General features: G+C 29.1%; 2 protein-coding genes across 2 annotated transcripts; one reads left to right on the forward strand and one right to left on the reverse strand.

Annotated features, from left to right (window-relative positions):
• Nucleotides 1-3023: 3023 nt before the first annotated feature.
• LOC137808083 (G-type lectin S-receptor-like serine/threonine-protein kinase At4g27290) lies at nucleotides 3024-8898 on the reverse strand. Its single transcript, XM_068609037.2, has 8 exons — nucleotides 8314-8898; nucleotides 6454-7260; nucleotides 5554-5667; nucleotides 4410-4567; nucleotides 4113-4323; nucleotides 3768-4005; nucleotides 3546-3696; nucleotides 3024-3472 (listed from the first exon to the last, which is right to left on the reverse strand). The coding sequence occupies exons 1-8, from the start codon at nucleotides 8777-8779 to the stop codon at nucleotides 3167-3169; spliced, it is 2451 nt and encodes an 816-aa protein (XP_068465138.1). The 5' UTR covers nucleotides 8780-8898; the 3' UTR covers nucleotides 3024-3166.
• A 4231-nt stretch (nucleotides 8899-13129) lies between these two features.
• Nucleotides 13130-14148, forward strand: LOC137809064 (uncharacterized). Its single transcript, XM_068610208.1, has 2 exons — nucleotides 13130-13565; nucleotides 13802-14148. The coding sequence occupies exons 1-2, from the start codon at nucleotides 13130-13132 to the stop codon at nucleotides 14146-14148; spliced, it is 783 nt and encodes a 260-aa protein (XP_068466309.1).
• The last annotated feature ends 6527 nt before the right edge of the window (nucleotides 14149-20675 follow it).

Genomic DNA, 20675 nt, shown 5'->3' on the forward strand with positions numbered 1-20675 from the left:
TGCTGAATGAAAATATTAAATGATAAACCATCAATTTTATCTTTGAAGTATTATTTTCTCTTATAACTAGTTTTAAAATTGATAAAATAATATATGAGTAATTATGAAATATCGTAATCATGTTACATAAACTTTTGACGTAAAAAATTAGTCAGATTAATCTCCCAATATTAAGAAAACTTATCGATCTAAAAATTAAATTGATAAATATTTAATATTTTAGAAACTACTTATAAAACTCTATTAATTTGAAAACTATTTAATAAAAAGATGATAATTTAATAATTTATTGAATAACGTGAAATACGAACAAAACTACATCTATGCAAAGTAACATTCACAGTTCAGTGTAGTTAAACTTCTACCTACAGATTGTTAATGTGGATAAAACCTTTTTAATATTATGAATTTATTGATCACAATCATTAATTAAGTGTTTTAATTAACCCTACCAAAAACTAGTTAAAAAAAGAACCATTTAAAAAAACAATTACAAGTCACACTTTTGTATCGAGGTGGAAAGTAGGGAAAATTAGACGAAAAGAAATAAAAAAGTTAAAAATAAAAAAATGAAAAACATGCACAAATATAAAAAAATTATGAGTTATATATAAACTACTATAGTTAAAGATATAATTATGTTTATATTACACGATTAAAGATATAATTATATCGTTAGTATTTTATCAATAATATATATTTTTATAATAAAATAAATAATTAAAATAATAGTATTAAAATAAACTAAAGTAAAATCTATTAATAAATAAGTATACTTCATCTTCTAATTTTTTTAGTTTAAACAATTTTATTTTTTTATTCTTTCATTCTTTACCATATTATAAATTTTAATAGTAAATTAAAAGAAGTGTTTGATAATTTTGAGAATCTCTAGAAAACACATTATGTTTTTATATTAATTAGTCAAAGATCTCTCTATTTGTCTACCTTCATTTTTTCAACTTTCTTGTATTTGTATCCTGTATCTCTTCGTCCTCTCATTCTCATTTTATCTTTCATTTTGTCTTTGATTTCTCTGTTTTATTATTGAGTCAATTCATGTTGGTAGTGACATATTGTTTTTGCTTAGAAGAGTTTAGGAATTGAAGGTTTTGCATTAGAGTTATGGATTGAGGAGACATAATTTGTGAATAATTTGATTGTTTTACTTATTTCAATTTCAAAATAAATGATTTATACCAGTTTTTCATAAATGTTTTAAAGAAAAATAAATAATAAAAATAATTTAAATTTCTCTATAAATTAAAATTAATTTAATTACAAATTAAAAATTAGAAATAAAAGAATTGGAAAAACGGAAGAAGAGAATTCATACAAATCCTCGATGTGTGGTGAACCCGGCTTCAAATCTCAATCATTGGCTCAACTTTTGTTCCTAATGAGTTACTTATTAAAGGGATTCTCTCAGAGTCCCTTAATGAAACAATCCACAAACATCTCTTTATTTCGTTAGTGAATGCATACCGCAATATCGCAAAAGTGATTAAGGTAGTCTTTTAAGGGTTTGTTCTCTTATTGTTTAATATAAAAATATTGATGATCCTTGGTGGTTTCACCATGCTAGAAGTGAACTATTCTACAAACATTTGAGAGAATGTTAGAAAGGAGGTGATTGCCTTGTCTAGAATTCCACTAAACCACTATAGAGCAAATCCTGAGAAAGTTTCGATGAATATCTTACGTCGAATTGCATCTGATCATTTCGAGATCAACATCTAGGCTTAGAAAGCCTTGATTCTCCAAGTCACCTGATCCAAAAAAAATGAGTGATTTTCAGGACCATGTAATGTCGCAACTGGTTCATCCATGATATATTGGAAGAAAGGTTGAGTGTCTGTTTAGGCAAAAGTTGGATTTGATTCTGTCTACCCTTGACGAGTCACTTGTCTATGCATTATCTGTTGCAGCCCCTTGTTCATCTTCCACGACTCTTTGTGTGCTTTCAGGGCCTTTTCCATCCAACGTTAAGAATCTTTAACTTTTTTATGTAATCTTCTCCTGCATTTTTCATTCTCTCATTGCAAATCTCGAGCGATGTCCAAGATTTGTTGAAGGTTTGATATCTCACCGTCTTCTTTTGGCTATATCACATGTTGTTGGTTCCTAATGATTTGTGTAGAGGTAGGATTAGTTTTATCTACCCCATGGTGGACGTTAATATTCTAGTTTAAAGTTTTAAGTGACTTCAAGCTAGAATGTTCAAGCGTCCCAGCTAGGTCATAATTGCCTTATATTTATAAAGGGTTTCCAGTAGGGTAAATCCTTTGTACTGGAAAATAAACCCTTGAAGAGAAAGATTTTGAGTACAAGAAAACAAATTCCGAAGGTGAATAATTTAGTGTACTAGAAAGCTAATTTTATTAAGTCGTGAATCTTGGTAACTAAATATCTTTTCCAAATTCGACGCAAATATATTTTTAGGTTGGTCTTTGGGTGATTTAAAAGTTAAGATTGGCTTGACCACTTATTCAAACTTAGAACACATGATAAAGAAACAAATTCACTTACGAAAATCAGACTATGACCCTCAATCACTTATTGATGATCTACTTTATTATAACGGTACACAAACCATTCTTCTTCCACTTCTAATTCCTCTCATCTTTTGCTTTTTTTTTCATTCATTTGGTCCTAATTTATAGTTCTTGTTCTTTTATATCTTTAATTTTTTATTAGAATCATTAACTCAGTTTATTATCAAACTATTTCATAATAGCAACAAATGAGGAGATTCAACTCTTTTCTCTATTATATGTTCATATGTTTACATACTTCCTAAACTTGTAAGTATCTTATCATATTGTTAATTATTTCTAATGGGTCAAAATTAGTCTTTTAAGATGAATCACATTGTTAAGTGCTTCCCTCTTCCCTCATATGCATGGTTTTCATGATAGATATATTGATATAATAAATAGTTTTGATATATTGTGAGTAGTTAAAGGAATGTCTGTTATTTTGGCTTAATATGATTATGTTTTACATTTAGTATATATAAAATCTCAACTAAATTTGTCACTATATTCATTTAAAAAATGAAAAAATATATATTCATATTTCACCTTAACATAATCTATCTGACAATCAATATTTAAGTTTTTGTTACAAAACTGTGTATAAGAATTAGAAACAAGTTGATTTTTTTTTATCTAGCATTTAAAAGTGAGATAGAGACTTCATTGACTGAAGAAGATGTTTGTCTATTAGAAGAATTTTCTCCATCTTTTGAGGCCCTTCTAATTAAGAAACCAGGCTCCTTAGGTTCAGGTAAAGAATTCTCGCTGGTCAACATAACAACAACTGATGTCATGTTTGGCCTATCATTTGGATGTTGCTGTAGACATAAAAGACCGATTTGAATGCATCGTACAACTTGCAACACATTATATGAGTTTTCCAAACAAGCATCAATCAATTGCTCTGGAGTACCTTCTTTCCACAAATTCCAGGCCTACAATAAGTTAATATATTTGTTAAATGAGATTAAATAATACGAGATTCATTTTGTATTTTGCGATACTTACATGGTCAATAAGGTTATGATTGTTGTCTTGGAAGGTAAATACTCTATTTTTCTTTCCACTAAGAATTTCTAGTAATAACACTCCAAAGCTAAACACATCCGATTTTGTTGAGAACAACCCATCAATAGCATACTCTGGAGCCATGTAACCACTAAAAGGACCCACAAAAAATTAGTTTCATATCCAATAATGAACCATTTAGCATAATATTAAGATACTTACTGAGTTCCAACTATGATGCTTGTACTTCCTTCGACTTGATCACTTCCACATATTCTTGCAAGACCAAAATCAGATATTTTTGGATTCATATCATTGTCTAGTAGAATATTACTTGCTTTGAGATCTCTGTGTATGATCCTTAATCTAGAATCTTGATGAAGATAAAGAAGTCCTCGAGCAATTGCATTCAAAATGTTAAAGCGCATTTGCCACTCTAAATTCTTACTTTTATATGAATCTGGCAAGATTTATCAAGAGGTTGATTAGTCTTTTCTTTCCAAAATGACCATTAAAACAAAATCAATCTCTTATTTTACTAAAATAAAAACATTGTAGAAACCTTACCAAAAATAATTAAATCAAGACTTTTGTTGGGCATGTATTCATAAAGCAACATCTTCTCCTCTTGTTCAATGCAATAACCAATAACCTTAACAAGATTCCGATGTTGAAGTTTGGCACACAATATTACCTCATTTCTAAATTCTTTCAATCCTTGTCCTGAACTTCGTGAAAGTCTTTTGATTGCAATTTCTTGACCATCTACTAATGTACCCTAAATTTTATAGTTTCAAATTTGAAAATGATGAGATTCATGAGTTTTGTTTAACTATATTAATAATAGAAAGCTTCTGAAACTACCTTGTACACAGGTCCAAAACCACCTTCACCTAGTTTATTCTCAATTGAGAAGTTATTAGTGGCTCTAATCACTGTAGTAAGATCAAAGGAAGGAAGCTCCAAATCTTCTTGTTTTCCATCATTTTCATCCTCTGTCGCCATTTTTGTTTTTGTTTTTCCTTTGATTCATTAAACAAGATCAAAATCTCATGTAAAAACAAAATCAAAACTTTGATTCAAAGTTATAATCACAAGATGACCTCATTTAAATCCATGCACTCAACATTTATGCTTCAACTCATGGTTTTTAAATGCAACAAGTCTCAAAATTCTTAAAATTTGCAACTAGTTTAATTTTTAAACTACTTTTTAGTTTAAGGTAAATTTAAGTTTTAAAAACTAAGTTCCTTTTCTAGTTTTAGTTTCTAAATAAATTAGTTTAAGAATTTATTTCATGTTAAAATTAATTTAAAGGTATAGTTTCTAATGTTAATTAGTACTTGTAGTAGGTAGTAACAATGACATTGGTAAGTGGTTGTGATGGTATTGGGGTGATTTGATGACGAATGAATGTAGTGATGATAAGTGATAACTATGCAATGATACCATCAAAATAGTTATCATAATGATAATAGTGAAGAGAAAGAAAAAATGATTATTTTTTTTAAAATTAAAAGCTGAATTTACAAAAAAATATTAAGTTTTGGATTAATATAAAAAAATAGTAAAGAGACTATTTAGCTCTATTGTTTTTGTTTTGAAAAGAAAATTGAATTTCAAAACCAAAAACTAAAAACTTACCACCATTCCATACCCAATTATTTACTTAAACATTTTATGTTGTGTGAGGGGCTCAAATTTACAATATCTATTACATTCTAATTAATCAAGTTCATTGTATATCAAGAGAAATACACCAAAAGTCTTCAAATAAGCAAGTTTACTTAGCATTTATATGTAGGACAATTAGTATAGTTTCAATACCCATTCAACATTCCTTTTATAAGTCATTGAAAATCTGAACAAAAAACAAAAAGATAATAAACAAATGTGTGTGTGTTTATTATTGAGGTGTTTGATAAAAAAAATGAGTAATAGATGTAGTACCACTCTTATTTGTTTATAATCTTTGTATAATAAAAGTGTTTTTGGGAAAAAAATTTACCTTTATATTTTCGTTTGACTATGTAAATACATAATGTTAATAGCATCACTAACACGAACGATGTTGTGACGGAAGCCACCACGATTATCTTTTTCCTTTGCCTATGTTTACCATCTGCATATATAGACAGGTTGATAAAGAAACTAAGCATCAAAGATTCAATCAGTTAACTGATTATGTGATTATGAAAGAAACTGATTATATTAAGAATTGAATTTATCCTAATTCATTATCACAAAATTGACTTGAAAGAACTAGGATTGTCGTAGTTATATATTGTGAAGAAAACTCATTTCTAATTAATGTAGAATCTTCAACACATTTCTTTTATACAAAATATAAATATTTTGTTTATGAGACTATATATTTATAAGTAATCTATGATCAAATCATACTCTAATACCATATTATAAAGTAAGTTTAATTTTAACTCTTTATTATAAAATTAATTTATAAAATAAGAATTGTGGTAGGTAATTACTCCAAAGTATCCTTAACTTTAGTATGATCTTTAGTATGATATAAATGTGCAGTCTCAAACCAATTATGTGATAATATATAAAGACCCACAAGTTTAATATGAAATGAAACTAAACCTTGAAATATTACTTTTTTAAACAATAAAAAATTAATTAATTAATTAAAGAGAACACTTGAATAGTTCAACCCTTAATAAAAAAAATCTATTACCCAACCATCTAGCTTACAAATTCAAAACCATAAGCAAAACAAACTTCACCAGCACAAATACCTACCTGCAGAATTATGCATTAAATTCTGCATAATTATGCATTTAAGAACTGCATAAAAACTATAAACCTTGAAATATAATATCTTGGAAAAAAGTTCTTACCATAAAAGGTTCATTAAAGAAATTAAGATGATATAGGGTATATATACCTGTATCTGAAGTGGCAATTCGAACATACAAATCTTGCCCACTTTCTATAACTCTCAAATCATAGAGATCTCCAACCCAAATAGAGCAGCCACTACCTCCTCCTCTGGTGTCCAAACTCGAATAAGCACTGCAAGAACAGTTTTTCAAACACTTAGCCCTACACTCCTCAAGTCTCATACTTTCATTCACCCAAGAATGTGTGGTGTTTGGCAATTTCATCCCACCAAATCTACGAAAACCATCTTTGTTCTTCACCCCACATTTCCACTCTCCACTTCGCACACACCCTTGTCTCCAATCCATTGCATTCCACTGCTGTGACGACTTCGGCACGAACCCATCTAAGCACTGGCAAATCGGTGAGCCAGCAATGGCACAATTCCCATTGGGTCCACAGGTGTTGTACACATCACAACTGTCTCGTGGCAAGGACTGGTAAATGGTCCAAGCTTTGGCTTCGGGAATCCACGTAACACGATGGCGAAGATAAAGGGTTTGGTTCATCACGATTATGGTGATGACTGAAGCGTTTCTCAGGGTGTATCTGTAATACACTTCATCTTTCTTATTCACAAAAACATAATCATAAAGAGGGTTATTCCTGGGACCATATACTCCACTGAACATGTTCCCAGTGTAAGGTCCAGTTCTGAAGTACTCAGTTTCACCCTTCCACATCACGATATCAGGGTTGCTTCCTAACTCCACTCCCCAAGAAAAGTCCCCTGAAGATGGATCATCCCATGTTTTCCATGCAGTGAGACGCCGATTAAGACCACTTTCTAAGTCCCACCCTAGCTTCATCCCTGTTCATATCAATCACAACAATGCATAAACTGAATCACTGTAAAGTTTCATTTCAAATAGCTTAACAAATGGAACTAAACTAGAACTATTGTAAACTCTTTCAACTTAACTATCTCCACGAATCATTTTAAAATATATTTTTCATTTCCTATTATCATATAAAAAAATTACTTATCTATATTCGTATGCTTTATTTTCTTTTAAATAACCCTTAAATTTTTTTTTTCACTTAAAGTTCTAATATTTTATCTGTTATTTTATTAACTTTTGAACATCTGATTTGTTCTCATTTTAGGCAATTGCTTCCTTGCACCCAATGATTTTTACCTACACACTCAATCAACTTTTGAATTTTTAAAATTGTTCTTCATCGTGGAATTAAAAATTTAGAATTAAAAGATATATTTTTAAAAAGGAAATATGGAATATATTTTTGTGTTCTGGAAATGAAATTCCAGAATAGAATTAGAAAACCAAAATCAAATTATGAAAAAACAATTTTAAAATAAAAAATACATTTCGAAAAAAAAAAATTCAGCAACAAATTCTGGAAATAGGATTTCGAAAACGTAGTCCAAAAAAAAATTAAAAACGTATTCCATAAAAGAGATTAAGAATCCAAACAAATATTTCAAAAATCCAAATCTAAAATGTTTTTCAGAATAGTAAATCCAGCAGAATGTATTTTGATTCACACCTCTTATTTATTAAGTGCAAGTTCAAAAACATAACATTGGGTGCAGAAAGTTAGTCTAAATTTAAATATGTTAAATAAGATTTCAATTTCAAACTAAACATATAAAAAATAAGTAGATATATATTAAAAATGTATAGTAAATTTAAAGTTAATATATAATATATTATTACAACAATTAAATTTTAAATTAATGTGATAAAAATATGGACACATTAAAGTTTGGGTTTATGCTACTAATTAAATTGTAATTAATTTATTTAAACAGATATATTAAGAAGAAGAAAAAGAGTTTTTTGAAAAGTAAAAAAGAAATTCAGTTGAATTCTGTAACTCGTTATTTCAGTTCACCCTCTACCTGGTAGCAGTGTGTCACAGGGAAAGTCAAAGCTTTGCCATAGAAAAACAGAATCTTCATTTGCATCTCTTATTACAAGGTTTCCAGAGTCCAAGAGCTGCACAACTGGATTCGAAACCTTCTTCGTTGCATTTGCAGACCAGACAAGAGTGTCGTTCTGGGTGACAAGTACGAGGTTTCCGTCTTGCGTTACGACCATCTTGTTTGTGGTCGAGTTGTCGCGTGTGATTGGATTGTCGCGGTTCGCAACCCAAACCACTGTTTTGACAGGGATGTTTCTGTACCAGATTCCGACGTAGCGGTTGTTGGAACTCCCCGGAGAGAAGAAACCCATCTCGAAGGTTCCCTCCTCGGAAACCAAGGTGGTGCCGTCGTCGGAAAGTGGGTGGAGGTCGGTGATGGTGAGAGCTGCATTGGAGATTTGAGAAAAGAGAAACAAAAGCTTGCAAATAAGAACAATGGCCATTTCTCTGTACACTGCGAAATTGTTAAGAATAGAATAGAACGATTATGCTACAATACCTCTTCCTTGGCGTTGACTTTGCTTCTTTGTCGGTTATGCCACGTGGCAAGCCGCGCCGCCATGTGTGACCTGTTGTTACGCTTAAACTCACGTATAAGATTTTGTTTTCAGTCTTCCGTTGAATTTGGAGTGATGACAGCTAAGCAAATTTTGAATATTATTATAAATGTTTAACGTGATTACGTCCACTTGTTTTTTTAGTCCTTAAAAAAATTAATATATTTAATATAAAATTCCAAATGGCATGATAATTTGTAAGATGAGTGTAAGTTTGACCATCATATATCTCCGGTTTGAAAATTTGTGTTTTTCATATTTTTATATTTAATAGTTATATATTTTTTTGTCTCATTTTATTATTATTGGATAATGTATTCATGCTTGTATCTATTTGTTTTAGATATTGAATAAATAATTTTATATAAAAATAAAGATATCAGAAAACATGATATTATCATGTGAGAAGATCGTACACATTCTTTTCTTCTATATGTATCAATAAAGAAATAATAGTTATATAAATAAGAAAATAGATAATAAAAAATATTTAAATTAAATTAAATTAATCAAATGTGTGCATCCTGTAAACAATATAAACAATTTTGATTCAATGAAATTGAGGTTGTTGTTTCTTAAAATGAAATACACAATTTGAATGAACTTAAGAAATGAAAAAAATGTATATAATATTATAATAAGAAAATAAAACTAGTTTAAGAGTATGAGAGAACTTTCTAAAAGAAATATTTTTTTAATCTTTAAAAAAAAGTAAAAATTAGTATGTGTCATTTTGTATTTTTAAATTATTTTTGTAAATTTTAATATTGATAAGAAGTATTTTCTCTTAGCATTCTTTGATCAATAATATTGAAGTGAATAAAAATGATGGATACTTTTTTAAAATAAATTTCTGCAAAAAAAAAAGTTATGTACACAAACTAAAACAATATTTAAGAACTTAATTATAATTCGTACTTTAATAATATTTTTTTAAATAATTAAAGTAGAAAATAACATCATTACGTGATTATTGATTGGGTAATTTCTACCATTTTTTTAAAATTATTTTTGCTTTCATAGTCAGAGAAGTTCAGCTAAACAAAATTTCTAAATTCTAAAAGTCTTGAAAAGTCAAGCATTTTCATTTTTATAATAAATAAAAAAGACAACAAAGTTTTCGAAAAAAATTGATTTCAGTTTTCTCTTGATTTCTTTTTCTTTCTTGCTTCCTCCGAACTTTCTTTCATTGTGTTTAGCTTCGTCACTTTCTTTGTTTTTTTTTTTCTTAATTTCTTTTTCCTGGTCTTACTTACTCTAGAGACTTATTAGTTAAATTAATATAAATGAAATTTCTATGTTCCTTAGCAATAAAATATAATATTTTGCAAGAACCCTAGTTTCCTCAAGTGACCCTTGCATCTTCCAGTTGTGATATTTTTTTTCAACCATTTCTTCAGCAGTTTCTTGATCTTGATTATTTCTGGCACAAAGTTCATCTGCATGGTTTTTTTTTTTTTTTTTAAGCAACCAAGTTCTTTGTATATGGTATTCCCTTTTTAGGTTTTCCATTAAGATGTTGTGATCTTCAATCTGCAGTTAAAATAACCTGCAAAAGCGATAGCCCCTCATGCACACTAACATGCCAATAATCAGCAATCCTATTAGTATAATGTTATTCTTCTAACATGTTTTCAGCATATTGAGAAGTGTGATGGAATCTACTCTTAAGTGCAAAACACATTCTTTTTTTGGTCAAATTAACATATATTGTAACGTGAAAGAAGTTAGAGAAAGATACTGCTTAACCTTATTTAGAAATTAAAGTCAATGATATTTAATGTGTAATAATGACTTTCTCTTATTGTAGAAATAGAGTAAGCTATGAAAAAGTATTACAACATGCCTAAAAAAAAAAGAAAAATTCCAAAAAATTATAAGATTTTATTATGAAATTCCACTGCTGTGAGTTTTTTTTATTATAAAAATATTTTTATATTAGATATCATTATGTAAGTTGATATTTTATCTAAACTGACACATTAAGTAACAACTATAATCTGATTTTTACATGATAAGAAATATTGAGATAAAAAATACTAATATATGAACTCATGTATAATTCAGGATTCACTCGGTTTCACCCGAGATAAGCTCACAATATTTATATTTATTTATAGTATTTGACTATATTTATATTTATTTAGACAAATTTTGGAGTTGTTTTAATACTTTTATTTTTCATTTCTTTCTATTAGCTTTCAAGAGGAGGATAAGGGTAAAGTAAAAATTATGTTTATCATTGTATAATTTTTTTGGGAATTTGGTTATGCACTTTATGTTTAGAGATATTCAAATCTTGAAATATATAAAAGAAATATTAATTGTATATTCATTTTTTTATGTAATATATATTATTAATAATATAAATTATTTGATATTGTTAGAACCATTTTAATTAATAAATATAAATATAGTAAAATATTTAAATTATAAAATTATATTGCTTATTAAAATATAATAGTTTTCAAAATTTTAAAATATAAAATTATTATATATGACATGCTATTAAAATAGAAATATAAATTCATAAATAGAGTTATCAGATTCTTATAATAATTTCACATTAGAACTTATGACACGAAAGTGAAAGATATTTGTTATCATTTTGCTTTTTTTTTTCTACGTTTATTGTTTCTAATGAAAATGATAAATATAGTTTGAATACAAATATATGGCCTCCTTGTTTGTTGAACAATTCTCAGCAGTAATAAATGGCACATTTTCAAGATTGCAATGGATCGTAAAAATAATACAGGGATGGTCAGAGGACAATGATTTTCCTTATTAAAATTACTAAATGAAACTACTTACATCTCTATCATAAGTCAAGTCAAGTACTATTGTTTACTATTCTTAGAACCATAATGCATGTTAACTCATTTTATACTATAATAGTTTATCAAATTTCTTAATTATGATATAACTAATTTTGTAAATACATATATCATTTAGCAATGTTTTTCTACTAAATTTAAAAATTAAATAATTGGTAGTTAAAACATTGGTTACTAATTAGATACCAATTTAGAAACTATTTAATAATAATAGAAACTAATTTAGAAACCAATTTTTTTTTTAGTTTCTAAAATGATCTCTAATTTAGTTACTATTGCAACTAATTATTTTGATCTCTAAAAATTGGTTTCTAGTTTATAATTTTCTTGTAGTGTTATGAATACTAACTAAGGGTACAAATATCTTGTGTTTTCTTATATGAGTAAATAACTTTCTAAAAAAGTTTATAGTCTTATTATATATCTCACCTGTTAAGACTTTGTAATTAGTCTTATGGTTAATTCTTGGCAGATAATATGTTAAGATTGTTAGTCTTACCATTTTCGAATACTTAGATGAAATAAATTTACTTTGTTCATATGATTATTCTTTACATGCATTCCATGCAAGTTTTGTCTCTTCAACATAGATTGTTTGTCATTGATATGAATATGTCAGGCAAAAGTTATTATTTTTTTCATATCCATCTTGTCTCTTTTCAAAATGTCAGACAATACTTTTTATTGTAAAATTTGTTGTACTAAAGAGTCGTCTCACGAAGTCTTAGAGTTATTTATGTTGATTTATTTATTTTTAGACAAAATTAGATGAAAGACTCCATATTAACCTATTTCTAACTTCATCATACAAAGATTCAGTTTATAATATCAATTTATATTAAAGGATACAGATATCAGAGTTACAGAAGGATCCTAATATTAATTGGGAGTCTTTTCTAATTATCAGTTGTTTCTCTTTATAGAGAAGAATAATTGGGTGTCTTTTCTAATTATCAGTTATTTCTCTTTATAGAAGGGAATAACCCTTTATTTTATTTTTGTGTGTTATGATTCTAGTATTTAATATTGATTATTTCCTTCTTTAGTTAAACCCTAGAATGAGTGTACTACTTGTATATTCAGTTTACTCTTTTGTTTATCTCTATTCCCTTTTGTTCATCTCTGTTCTATTTTGTAATATGGTATCAAAGCCATTTCGAGTCTATCCTAACGAGTGTTTGTGTTGGGCCTATCGTGCCACCTGCTATCGGGCCGCTATCGGACCACCCATAATATATAGTCCCACGCACGAGTTGGTAGTCTCGGCGTGAGGGGGGTGTGTTGGACATCCCACATCAACTAGAGATTAGAGCCTTTCATTGTATATAAGTGGGTGCAAACCTCAACCTCATGAGCCGGTTTTATGGGGTTGAGTTAGGCTTAAAGTCCACTTCGTAACATGGTATCAGAGCTCTGCTTGCTACATTTATTCATGGGTGAAGTTGATGATCCCTCACAAGATCTTAGTTCACCTTACCATGTTAGTTCATCAGATAATCCTTCCTTTCTTATTGTCCCTATTATTCTTGAGGGACCAAATTATCATCATTGGTCTCATTCGTTTCAAATGAGCTTAATTTCAAAGAACAAAATAGGTTTCATTGATGGAACTATAGAAGCTCCCAATCGTACCAAATCATTATTTCCAACATGGCAGAGAGCCAATATCTTGGTTGTTTCGTGGATTCTCAAGGTTGTTTCTCAATCCATCGCGCAGAGCATCATCTGTATGGACAATGCCTTTAACATATGGAATGATTTAAAGGAAAGGTTCTCAAAAGGAGACATGATTCGTATTTCTGATATCCAGGAGATGATTTCTTCTTTTAAACAAGGTGAGTTGACTTTTACAAACTATTTCACTCAGTTAAAAATTCTTTGGGATGAACTTGATCTTTTCCGCCCGCTATCCGCTTCTTCATGTGCCTCTAAATGCAAATACTCTTGTGAATGTTTCTAAATATAAAAACACAAGACCAAATTATCAAATTTCTAAGGGGGCTAAATGATAATTATTCGACTGTGAGAACTCAAATTCTATTGATGGACCATTTGCCATCCTTGAATAAAGTTTGTTCTCTTGTTACACAACAAGAGAGGCAAATATTTGGTGATCAATCCAAGGCAATGATTGCTACTAGCAAAGGAGGTTATAAAAACAATGCTACAACCTATGGTAGAGGTGCTGGATACGGAAGAGGAAGCAATGGAAGAGGATATACTTCCAAAATTTGTAGTCATTGTGGAAGGACAGGGCATACCATTGATACATGCTATAAAAAACATGGCTTTCCACCTCATTTCAAGTTCAAAAATCAGAATCATGATCAGAGTCATACTAATGCAGTTTTTCATAATACAAATTTCAATAATAATGAGCAGAATCATGAAGGTTCAAAGTTAGAAGTGGAGTCTTAACAAATTGGTTTTACTTCTGAGCAGTATCAAACATTTTTAGCTCTTTTACAACAGACCAAATCCAGTGGCAATGCTTCTAATCAAGTCTCTATTATTCCCTCCAATCCCTCCAATCAAACAGGTAACAATTTTATTTCTTCTTTTAGTTCTTGGATTATTGATAGTGGTGCTACTAATCACATTTGTTCATCCTTAACTTATTTCACTTCATATCATCAAATTGATCCTATTTATGTCAAATTACCAAATGGAAATCAAGTCATTGTCAATTATTCTGGAAGTGTTTTTCTCAATCAAAATCATGTCATAGACAATGTTTTGTACATTCCTTGCTTCAATTTTAATCTTCTTTCCGTAGCAAAATTGATTGATAAACTATCTTGTGTTCTTACCTTTGACTCTAATGGTTGTCACATTCAGGACAAAATAACAATGAAGATGATTGGAATTGATAAGACGCAAGATAGACTTTATATACTCAGGATCCCATCTTACCAGAAATTTCAAATTAAACCCCTCGAATGTACACACACCATCAATACTGTTAATGTCGGTGCTAGTGATCTAGAAACCCTTTGGCATTTTCGATTAGGCCATATTTCAAATAAATGTATTGATGTTATCAAGAATAAATTTCCTTTTGTTAAATATAACAAATCTTTTGTTTGTGATGTTTGTCATTTTGCAAAGCAAAAAAGACTTTCTTTTCCTATCAGTACATCTAAATCAAAAAAATGTTTTGATTTGATTAATGTAGATGTTTGGGGACCATACTCAATACCATCAATTCATGGTCATAAATATTTCTTGACCATAGTTGATGACTATTCGAGGTACACATGGATTTTTCTTTTGAAACAAAAATCTGAAGTTGTTAAGGTTTTGGAAAATTTTGTTATTTTTGTTCAAACACAGTTTGAGACAACAATAAAAATAATAAGAAGTGATAATGGAACTGAATTTTTCATGACTAATTTTTTTGTCAGTAAAGGAATAATACATCAAACATCATGTGTCAATACTCCACAACAAAATAGTATAGTTGAAAGGAAACATGGTCATTTATTAGATGTAGCAAGAGCTCTTATGATACAATCTCATTTACCCAAAATTTATTGGTCATATTTTGTGATACATGTTGCGCATATTATAAACATGCTTCCCACACCTGTTTTAAACTATTCTTCTCCTCATGAAATGCTTTTCAAAACTGATGCAAATTTTAATGGATTAAAGGTGTTTGGTTCTTTATGTTATGCTAGCACCTTGTCAACAAATAGAAGAAAATTTGATCCAAGAGCATCAAAATGTGTTTTTATTGGTTTTCAACGGGGGACAAAAGGATATATTTTGTTGAATATTCAATCAAGAGAAATTTTTGTGTCTAGGGATGTTGTCTTTTATGAACATGTTTTTCCATACCAAAGGGTTCAAGATACTAGCAATGAAACTAACAATCCCGACGTTAATGATCAAATTTTGTTTGCTAAAGATCAATTTGTCTTAAGTCAGCCATCACAAGCCATTCTTGCACCTTGTGATAATACACCTTGTGATAATGTTGAAAATAGCAGTGATAATAATTGAGTCACAAATTGAGGTTTCAGAAGAAGATTGTTCCCATATAGACCAAAACCTCAATGAAAATCATGATATAGAACAAAGTTCTGAATCAGATCCATATATCCGAATGAGCACAAGAATAAAAAAATCACCTGAGTATTTAAAGGATTATCATTGTAATCTTAATGTTTCCAGTACATCTTCAAGCGTTAAATATCCTTTGAATTCTGTTTTGTCTTATAGCAATTTATCACCTTCTTACAAATCTTTAGTTATGTCTCTTTCTTCACATGTTGAGCCAAACACTTATTCTGAAGTTGTGAAACATGACTGTTGGAGAAAAGCTATACAATGTGAGATATCTGCTTTAGAGTCAAATCAAACTTGGGAGACTGTTCTTCTGTCTCAGAACAAAGCTGTCATAGGTTGCAAATGGTTATTCAAAATAAAATATAAGGTTGATGGAACAATTGAAAGGTATAAAGCAAGGTTAGTGGCAAAGGGATATACACAAACAGAAGACATTGACTACCTCGATACTTTCTCTCCAGTAGCAAAGATGACCACCATAAGGTTGCTTCTTTCTTTAGCTTCTATTTATAATTGGGAATTGAAACAATTAGACATAAACAATGCCTTTTTACATGGAGTTTTGAAAGAAGATGTATACATGGTTGCTCCTCCTGGATTGACTTCTATTCCACCAGGAAAAGTTTGTAAACTAAAAAAGGCTTTATATGGCCTTAAACAAGCTAGCAGAGAATGGTTTGCCAAACTGTCATCATTTTTGCTTTCTATGGGATATACTCAATCTATGAATGATCATTCCTTGTTCATTAATTCTTCTATCTTTTACAGCATTATTGGTATATGTGGATGATATTATATTGGCAGGAAATGATAAAGAAGAAATTGTTCGAATCAAACAAGCCTTGAATCAGACATTCAAGATTAAAGATCTTGGGAATTTAAGATACTTTCTTGGTCTAGAAGTAGAAAGAAGTAAGACATGAATAATGGTAAATCAAAGGAAATATGCATTGGAATTATTAACCGATGCAGGTCTTTTAGCCTACAAACCTGCACCCACTCCTATTGATAATCATGAGAAATTCTCTTCTACTGGAAGTCTTCCTTTCACGGATATTCAAGCCTACAGAAGATTGATTGGAAGGCTTATGTATCTCACTAATACCCGACCTGACATAACATTTTCTGTGCAACAACTTTCTCAGTTTCTTGCTAAGCCTACAATTGTTCACTATAATGCAGCGATTAGAATTCTCAGATGTATCAAAAGGGCTTCAAGTCTTGGTCTATTTTTCTCTTCCACTACTTCTGTTCATCTCAAAGCCTTTTGTGATAGTGATTGGGGCACCTGCAGTGATTTAAGACAATCAGTGACTGGTTTTAGTGTGTATCTTGGGAATTCTCTCATATCTTGGAAATCAAAGAAGCAAGGAACAATATCAAAGAGTTCTTGTGAAGCTGAATATAGGGCAATGGCCACGGTTACATGTGAAATTCAATGGCTAACTTATCTTCTTCAAGATTTCAAAGTTCCTTTTGAGCAACCATCTCTTTTATACTGTGACAATGACTCAACAAGATACATTGCAACAAATCCAGTATTTCAAGAGCGTACAAAACATATAGAAATATATTGTCACGTGGTCAGAGAAAAATTAAAGAAGGGTCTCATTCATTTGCTAGGTTTCATAAATATTTGTTCTCCAGCTTGTGGCGGGGTATTAAAGGATACGAATACCAGAGGTACAGAAGGATCCTAATATTAATTGGGAGTCTTTTCTAATTATCAGTTGTTTCTCTTTATAGAAGGGAATAACCTTTATTTTATTTTTGTGTGTTATGATTCTAGTATTTAATATTGATTATTTCCTTCTTTAGTTAAACCCTAGAATGAGTGTACTACTTGTATATATTCAGACCATTTATTTTGATTTGAATAACAAGAAAGAAGAGATATTCATTCTCATATCCTTTGTCTTCAGTTTACTCTTTTGTTTATCTCTATTCCCTTTTGTTCATCTCTGTTCTATTTTGTAATAATTTAAGAATTAATAGACATTATCATTTACGAAGATTAAGCACTTGATAGTTGTTGAGCTTGAGCACTTATGTGGTGTTGAAGGCTTGGCTTAAGAACCTTGTAAGGAATAAATATAAAATTTTATTAGAACAACGAGTGAAGAGTCAAATATTTTTCAGTAACCTTTTTTTGTTTTGTTTAATTTCGTCTTAGTAAAATTTGATCTCAAATTCAAACAATTCTTTTTCTCTTTATCCAACTAATGACTTTCGGACTAAATAAGTTATAGGTTCTCAATATATTATTTTGAGTACCTATAATAAATTATTTTTATAAATTGATTATTTAATAAATTATAAACTTTAGTTTAAGTCTATGAAAAAATATTTATTTATTTTTATTTTATTAATGCATACAATTGTTAACACTCTAAATGACGAGACCTATATTTAAAATGTATATCATTTTTAACACTCTAAATAGGTGACATATATTTTAAATTAACTAACGTATGAATAGTAAAATTGACGAAACTAATGGAAGGGACTTAAGCAAAATGTTTAATTCATGAAGTACTCAATTTGAAAAACAAAATTAGGTACTCAAAGTAAAAATCAATCATATATTAGAGATCTAAAACTTATTTAAGCCTTAATAAGAACATAGTTTGAAAATTTCAACAACTTAATTTATAAATAATGATAATTTATTTATAAGCAATGATAATTTATTATATTTGGTTTTACCATAATGTGGAGTATTGATGGATGAGGTCTTTCTTGTGCCCAATTTATACTCCAAAGAGATAGATAATATTCAAACACTAAATGGGGTCCACTAGAAGACTTTCTAACGCTTAATTTATAAAAATATAAGTGAAATTGATAATGTAAAGAATGAGTGTGATATGAGACATCACTCTCTTTGGTGGTGGCATACTTATATAAATGTTTAGTCTCCAAATAATAAGGTAAAATATCAATTTGATAAACAAAAAAATTAATAATTTGATAGTTTCGTTGGGGATACATGGTTGTTATATTACAACATAAGAAAACGAACTATCTCATATCTTTAATAAATCATTTGATTACAAAATTTGGTTGCTTAAAAAATAATGCATAGAAAATAAAATCAGAAAAATATCAAGAATTAAATATAAAAGAGAAAGAAATACACGTTTGTTTTTGTATTGGTTCATTCTATTTAAGAGATACATCCAATTCCTCAGGCATACTAGCCAAACTCACTAAAAATTAAAATTTTACAAACACAACCAATATAGTGAAAGTAAACAACTTAAAAAATAATATTTTGAACCCTATAAAATTAATTTATACACCTAGTAATACCTATTACTATACTAAATTTGAAAACCCTATCCAAATATAGTCTAAGAACTAAAAAAGAATACAGAAATGAAAACAATATGACCTAGAATAATATAAGCATAGTGGAAAAGAAATAATTCAGGTGAAGAAATATGTTTCTCTTTAAACTTGGTATTGATCTCAAATATACACAGTGAAAGCTTCATGAACAATTTTTACAGCTTGGACTCTATCTCAATTGTAGAAAAGATTTTAGAAACTTATGTTTTTATCTCAGGTAAAAAATGATTTCGAAATGACAAGTTTTTAATCTGTTTTGTTTGAGTTTTAATTTGTTCATTTCACTAATCGATCGATTAACTCAAAATTTTAACATATTAAAATAGAAGTATCCAAAGCTTTTATAGAGCTTAAGAACTTTTAATTTACTTAAAAACTCATTTTAACAAATTAAAACAGAGAACTCATAAATTCTTAAGGTTCTAAATTATATTAATCAATTAAATCAATTATCTAATTGATTAAATAAATTTAGTAATGGATTAAAATGCTTTTTTTTCGGTCATTTCAAACTCAAACATAAACATTTTAACAAATTAAAAACATCTTTTAATTAATTAAAATATATCCTATCAATAAGACAAATTCTAATTCTATTCAGAAAGCTTTCTAACTACAATTATAAGATCAAATCAGGAAAGAGAAACTTATCTTAGGTCCTAATCAACACAACACATCCTAAACACAAGTCTTCATGATCATGTCCAATCTTCAATTTCTTCAAAAGAGGCGTTGGATTCATCAAATACACCACAACTTTAACAATGATAACATGTTTTAATATATTTATAGAGATAAATAATTCTTTGGTTGATAACTTATTTATCAAGATTTATGTATATTGGTAGTGGGTATGTACACAAGTCTCCCAAGCTTCAAATGCGATTTTTTTTTATTGTGCAAGAGGACGATTTTAGTGGTTCCTCAAATTTGAGGACGAATGAGATTTATGGTTCTTTATATTGTACAATTGAATGTTTAATACTTTTCTTTGAGAAGTCGAGTTTTCTAAAATTTTACTTTAAGGTTTATTTTTTGATGTTGTGAAAACTGTTGAAGATGGATGAAGCCTCTTCTCTACCTAGTGTTAAGTGTGTGTTTGATGTAAAAAAATAGCTAGTTTGATGTAATGTTTGTAATAGGTTTAGATGATCTTGTATGTAGGCTTGTATTGTGTAAGGTTGCCTTTTGCTACATGATCTATCCTAGATGCCTAACCAAGCCTAGATCAAGCACATGATGTGGTTAAATGGTTTTTGAAAAGCTTTTTAAAGTGCTCTTAAAAGTTTTAAATCAGTACACAAATAAATCTGTTTTATGGAGAAAGAATCGGTTTATTTCTTCTCTGTTAAAAGGCTTTTCTAAAATTCTGATAAAACCCCACAGGTAAAGCTTAGTTAGTTATTTCAGTTAAAGCTGAGCTGACTTACTTGCTATCATTTAATCTGTTTCACTGTGAAAGAACAGGTTTATTCTTTGGTCAGCTGAAAGGTTTTTCACAAGTTAGTTAGGGCACCAAAGGT

The sequence above is a fragment of the Phaseolus vulgaris genome, chromosome 11 (genome assembly GCF_051622355.1).
Source record: "Phaseolus vulgaris cultivar YP4 chromosome 11, ASM5162235v1, whole genome shotgun sequence".
In the NCBI taxonomy this organism is placed as follows: Eukaryota; Viridiplantae; Streptophyta; class Magnoliopsida; order Fabales; family Fabaceae; genus Phaseolus; species Phaseolus vulgaris.